The sequence below is a fragment of the Urtica dioica genome, chromosome 1 (genome assembly GCF_054948205.1).
Source record: "Urtica dioica subsp. dioica isolate 48M chromosome 1, U.dioica_male_clone48M_v1_H2, whole genome shotgun sequence".
NCBI classification, from domain to species: Eukaryota; Viridiplantae; Streptophyta; class Magnoliopsida; order Rosales; family Urticaceae; genus Urtica; species Urtica dioica.
In genome coordinates this window covers 7,195,434-7,201,809 of record NC_142756.1, presented here as the reverse complement: position 1 = coordinate 7,201,809, position 6,376 = coordinate 7,195,434, and the positions used below count along the sequence as shown (strand labels likewise).

The following is a 6,376-nucleotide window of genomic DNA, read 5'->3' as shown; positions in this document are numbered from 1 at the left end:
TTATCTATATCAAACAGTAAAGAGATGAATTATGATATTTCCTTACATTATACCAATCAACTTTTTAACAATTTAAAATTCATCAATTTTTTTCCTTTCTCTTCCATTGACCTTAATCCATCCACCCATATTTTTCTCCTTCCTACCAAAGTCTAAATTGGCATAAAAACCAATCCTTCACATAAATATCAAAAGGTGAATTTGGGCATATATGTCCCTTTGTTAATTACCCTATAATAAATAGAAAAATATAAACAATATCCCTTTTGTATTATCGAAATACGCTATTTATACCCTCAGCTTTCAGAAACATTAGATATATTCGTTCAGTTTAATATAAATGACATATATGTCCCTTAAAAATATGATATATTTCAAAGACTACACTTTGCGTTTATTTTTAACAAAAAAAAAAAAATTGAACTCTCCAAAATACCTTTAATGAAATAATTCTTTATATTTTATTTTATATATAAAAAAATTAAATTAAAAAATTTCTTTTAAGAATTTTTTTTAATAAGAGAAGCTTTAATTTTTATTTTAATAAAATAATATTTATTTTATTAAGGGTATTTTGAAAAATTCAAATTATTTTTTGTAAAAAATAAATGAAAAAGGTGGTATTTTTTATATAATATATTTTTTATGAGAAATATAAGTCATTTATATTAAACTGAAAAGATATGTTTGATATTTTTGAAAAATGAATGAAAAAATTTAGGTTTTGTTTGGTAAGCATTTTGAAAACACTTTTTGACTTTTCAAACTATGAAAATAGAAAACAAAATAGAAAAAATGTGTTTGGTACCGGTTTTGAAATAATGTAATCTAAAAACTATTGAAGTTGTTTTCTAAATATACAAAGGAAATAGAAAACAAAAAAAAGCTGTTTTCAAAATTTTTCACTCCTTTTTTTTCCATTTCTCTCTGCTCAGTCCCGACACCTCTCCATAACCAGCAACAACAACATTTTTTTTCAGTCGCCGCCGCGGAGAAGCCGATCGGTCGCCGGGTCGCCGCCGCGGAGAAGCCCTCGATCGCCAGGTCACCGCTGCCGGCCCATCTTCTTCAATCACCATCGAGCCTCACCATCACCGCCACCTTCTCTCTCTCTCTCTCTTTTTATCTCCTTCTTCATCGCGCGTCCTCACCGAGAGCCTCCATCACCACGTGCTCCAGCTGAGGCAAGAACAAAGCCGCCGCGAGACAGGTGACACCGGAGAAAGAGTGACCACCGGGGAAGGAGTGAGTGAGGGCCGGAGAAGCGGATTTTGCGTTTGGAGGTGAGAATCTCTTCCCGGATTGGATTGATTTTGGCCGAATTTCACAATCTAGGGTTCAAAGAAGTTAATTTTTGGGGCTTTTGAATTTCTGAAGTTTGTTTGATGATCTTGAGGCGTTTCTGAACATGTTTAGTGCTTCGGTTTTGATTGAGAAGCGTTGTTTGATTTTTGAACGAATTTTAGTTGATTTGTTGGCCTTGGCCGTGTGGTCTTTGATGTATATGTTGGTTTGAATTATGAATACGAGACTGTTGTTGAGGCTGTGATGATTGTTTGAGGCTCTGGATTCTGGATTGATGATGATTTGAGGTCGTGATGATTTGTTTGTGAATTTTGGATAATTGAGATTTGTTTATTATCTTGGCCGTGTGAAATTTTTTGAGTTTGGTTGAGAAATTCTGATTGAGGATGTTATATAAGGCTGTGATGATGTTGTGAATTTTGGAAATTTTGTTGGGTTGTAGTGTAGCTTGGCCAAGTGATTTGGTTGTTTGGCCGTGTAAGCATGTTTTGGCCGTTATGCTTCATAATGTTTAATCTGAGCCTCGGGATTGAATTTTTTTCGAATTGAGTTTTATGTGGATTTAGTTTTATTTGCTTTTAGTTTTTACTTGGATTGAGATTTTATTTGCTTTTAGTTTTATTTCGGATTGAGTTTTATTTGGATTTGAGTTTTAAGTTGGATTGAGTTTTCTTTGGATTGAGTTTACAACATGGAATCAAGATGTTCCTCCAGAGGATATTGAAGGCGAAAGTTCTGAAAGAGTCGGAGGTCAAGGTGCGTCAGAAGTTGGTGGACCGTCGTACACAAGCTCGACGTGCACATTTCGAGTTTAGAGATTGTATTGCTCAAGCTATGTGGAATAATTATGCATGATTCATATTTATGATGACAAAAAAATTTTTTGTATTCAATCTAAACAACGATGTCATATTTATATTTTGTGTAGTTGAATTTATGTTTAAAAAAAAATTGAGTTAAGAAATTGTTTCCATGTACCAAACAGTTTTTACTTTTCATTTTTTTTTTTTAAATGTGAAAAGTGTACCAAACAATTTTTCCAGTTTTTTCAATTTCTCAAAAAAAAAAATGAAAACTGTACCAAACAGCTTTTTGAAAACAACTACAAAACAGTTTTTCAGTACAACTATAAAAATTTGAAAACAGAAAACAAAAAACAGTTTGAGTTAACTACCAAACACAACCTTAATATTTCAATTAAACTGAAAATACGGTTGATATTTTTCCATAATAAATTCAGAGGTAGTTCAAGGACAGAGTGGGTACTCCGTAAAGGGTGGTGGGGGTAGAAGGGCGAGAGAAGTCAAGCCATCACACAATGGGTCCCACGTGTCCCACTATAAAAGAAAAGAACATATTTTGGGTTTGAGTCTCTCTCTCTTAACACACATTCTCTGTTCCGTCCCTCCAAGAGTCGTACTTTTCGACTTGCGATATCGTTCACAGCTTTGTCTTCGTCAAATCCGAGCTACGAGCAATGGCGTTCGAGAAGATCAAGGTTGCCAATCCCATCGTCGAGATGGACGGTGAGTTTCTCCGATCTGATCTCTCTCTCTCTCTCTCTCTCTTTGTATTTCTATGTGTTTTGAGCGATCTTTTATAACAGACTCATGTACATATTTCTGCTCGAGAAATTTGCTTCTTTCTTAATGGAAGTTTGAGACTATATTAGAGCCGTTATTCACAGAAAAGGCAATAATCGAGATCCGATTCTATGAAGCTCAGATCCAATCGTATCATCGTCGTTGGTACTATTATGGAATTGTTCTGAATATTTTTTTGTCTTGTTGCTGGTGCTCTTTGCTTTGATCTACACAGGTGATGAGATGACGAGGATTTTTTGGCAGTCCATCAAGGACAAGGTCAGTTTTCCATAGTTCACCGTAAAAAAAATGTATATGTCAAAAGGCTAAAGAGTTTGATTTGATCGTTAGAAATGCGTGTTGTTTCTTTTCGACAGCTGATTTTCCCATTTGTGGAATTGGACATCAAGTACTTTGACCTCGGTCTTCCCAATCGCGATGCCACTGACGACAAAGTCACCATTGAGAGCGCCGAGGCTACTTTGAAGTATGTATCTTATTCATCATTGATGTTTCACTAATCTTATGCTATGTACATGAATATTTGATCTGGAAGATATTCCAAGTATGTTGTTGATGATTAAAACATTTTCAGCTATAGCTTTCTAGTTTCTGATATGCATTTTTTCAATTTATTTATTTGTTTGTCATAGGTACAATGTAGCGATTAAGTGTGCGACCATTACCCCAGGTATAGCCGAATGAACCATATTTTTTTTAAATATATGTGTGTTGATTGTCGAAATCCGTTTGTTAGAATACTGCATGGAAAAAGGCCTCTAAAATGCTGGTTTTGAATTGATTCGCAGATGAAGCTCGCATGAAGGAATTTGACTTGAAGTCCATGTGGAGGAGCCCAAACGGAACCATCAGGAATATCTTGAACGGTCAGTCAACTTTTGGACCTGTAAAGCTCGTAACAATCTCTTACTGTGTTCATGCTGATCTCATTTGTGGATCTATCTGTAGGTACCGTCTTCAGAGAGCCAATTATGTGCAAGAACATTCCCCGTTTGGTCCCGGGTATTATAGATATACTCTCTCTCTCTCTCTCTCTCTATATATATATATATATATATATATGTTTGTGTGTGCTGATTGTTATTTGCATCAGGATGGACAAAGCCGATATGCATTGGCAGACACGCATTCGGTGATCAGTACAGAGCAACCGACGCCGTCATTACGGGGCCTGGGAAATTGAAGTTGGTGTATGGTAAATTTTCTTTCCCTTTTGATGAGAACTTTCGTATGTGATGAGCTGGAGAAAGAAAGAAAAAACCAAGTGATTGTTGTGGGGGTATTATGGTCATATCGCAGAGCCTGAAGGAGGTGAGAAGCAAGTGTTTGAGGTTTTCGACTTCAAGGGAGCCGGAGGAGTAGCGCTGTCCATGTACAACACTGACGAGGTTCGACAACGAAAGCTCGATATATGTTCTCTTGGAAGCTGTTTTGTTTCTGTTTCTTTCTGCAAGAGTAAATAATTTCATGTCCATGTCTCTGTAGTCCATCCGCTCTTTCGCTGATGCTTCCATGAACACTGCTTATGACAAGAAGTGGCCACTTTATCTCAGCACCAAAAATACTATCCTTAAGAAGTACGACGGGAGGTAAGAATATCCGATCTCAGCTCGTGACTCGAGAATCTCTGGTTCTCGTTGTGATTCCTTTGGACGCTCATGTTTTGATTTGTTTCTTTCAATGAAGATTCAAGGACATATTCCAAGAAGTTTACGAGGCCAGTTGGAAGTCTAAGTTTGAGGCTGCTGGTATCTGGTGAGGATTTAATTTAATTTAATTTAATTTTTTTTTTTTTTTTGGGTACAAGTGCACACTTTTGTATGACTGGCATTTTCTATGACTATTATATGAAGGTATGAGCACCGTCTCATCGATGACATGGTGGCCTATGCTCTCAAGAGCGATGGAGGTTATGTCTGGGCATGCAAGAACTACGACGGAGACGTCCAGAGTGATTTCTTAGCTCAAGGTGTGTGGACATAAAGCTAATATTCTGAGATTTAAATTCGCGATTGGTTTTCTGGTTCTTGTTTAAATCTTATTATTTTCCCTAAAATTTATTCCAGGATTTGGATCGCTTGGATTGATGACATCTGTATTGGTATGCTGTGTCCCTCTTTCTTCCACGAAACATGTTTTCTTGTTTCTTAAATACTAGTGTGAATTAATTAAGATGTGATTACTTTTGCTTCAAAGATTGAAGTACCTTTTTTTTTAAAAATAATAGGTTTGGAAACATCTTTTTTTTTTAATGTCTAAAAAATGAAACATCAGTGCCGTTTTTTATCTTCACCTAGGACACAAATGTCTTTCTTCGGTTATAGGAATAATTGCGATTTAGAATAAACAGTTGTCACCAGAGACGAGTTTAGCACATTTCCCAACTCGACTATTATTAAACCAGTATTGGAAAATGGGTTCAGGTGTGTCCCGATGGAAAGACCATAGAAGCAGAAGCAGCCCATGGTACAGTTACGAGGCACTACAGGGTTCACCAAAAGGGCGGTGAAACCAGCACTAACAGCATTGCTTCAATCTTTGCTTGGACTCGCGGACTTGCTCACAGGTATTAAACTATATTCATTTATCAAGTTAAATCTCTCTAGTTGAGCAGTTTTTAAAAGCAATTTTTTTTTTTTTTTTTTAAATAGGGCTAAGTTGGACAACAATGCGAGACTCCTGGATTTCACTGAGAAACTGGAAGCTGCCTGTATCGGAGTCGTGGAAGATGGGAAGATGACCAAGGATCTTGCTCTGATCCTCCATGGATCCAAGTAGGCTTTCTGATATGGCGAACTAAAATATATGAAAAAATCGTTTACTGTTTTTTTTTTTAGTATGTGCTAATATAGGCTCGCTTGTACTTTGGTCCAGGCTAAGCAGAGAGCATTACTTGAACACTGAGGAATTCATCGACGCGGTCGCTGCGGACGTGAGGGCAAGACTTTCTTGCTAGAGCGTGATTCATGTGAGGTTTTTTTTTACCTTTGATTTTCTTTGTTTTCTGGCTCTTTTTTTTTCATAAAGGGTATTATTTATTCATATATATATATATATATATTATTTTTCTTTTTTTAGGTAGCTGACTATGCTGAGAAGAGAAAGAAATAAAGGAAGTTTGCGGGGCAGTGGAATGTGGACTCCACGAGGTTTATGGTCTCAGCCGGTGGGATTCCTGGAAGAAAAAAAAAATCAAGAATTATTTTGTTTGCGATTTCATTGCTTTGGGGATTATTTAGGACTCATTTCATGTCACAGACAACTAGATTCCTGGTCGACTTTTATCCTATTTGAACTTTCAATTTTATTCGAGAAAATTTGATTTCTATACGGGAAAAATACCTCTTATTTTGTTTTGCGTGATTTACCACAGGATAAATATAGTTAATAAATATCCTGTTTATCCGTCCCCAAACAATCTAATAAAAGTTAATTAGTCCCGAAACAATCGAATTTGGTTTAAAGCA

The 6,376-nt window shown here is 36.2% G+C and overlaps 1 protein-coding gene across 1 annotated transcript; it reads left to right on the top strand.

Moving 5' to 3' along the window:
- Positions 1–2,661: 2,661 nt before the first annotated feature.
- CICDH (cytosolic NADP+-dependent isocitrate dehydrogenase) lies at positions 2,662–6,248 on the top strand. Its single transcript, XM_089609693.1, has 16 exons — positions 2,662–2,831; positions 3,124–3,167; positions 3,266–3,375; positions 3,542–3,579; positions 3,698–3,775; positions 3,858–3,911; positions 4,003–4,104; positions 4,209–4,297; positions 4,395–4,498; positions 4,596–4,664; positions 4,763–4,878; positions 4,976–5,010; positions 5,333–5,475; positions 5,561–5,683; positions 5,784–5,877; positions 5,988–6,248. The coding sequence occupies exons 1-15, from the start codon at positions 2,783–2,785 to the stop codon at positions 5,863–5,865; spliced, it is 1,236 nt and encodes a 411-aa protein (XP_089465819.1). The 5' UTR covers positions 2,662–2,782; the 3' UTR covers positions 5,866–5,877; positions 5,988–6,248.
- Positions 6,249–6,376: the final 128 nt, after the last annotated feature.

Bases quoted from the DNA above. Each gene is read 5' to 3' on its own strand.
- CICDH (XM_089609693.1), top strand. From the start codon at position 2,783: ATGGCGTTCGAGAAGATCAAGGTTGCCAATCCCATCGTCGAGATGGAC. The intron at 2,832-3,123 runs GTGAGTTTCTCC...TGATCTACACAG, and splicing joins TCCCATCGTCGAGATGGACG to GTGATGAGATGACGAGGATT. The intron at 3,912-4,002 runs GTATTATAGATA...TATTTGCATCAG, and splicing joins CATTCCCCGTTTGGTCCCGG to GATGGACAAAGCCGATATGC.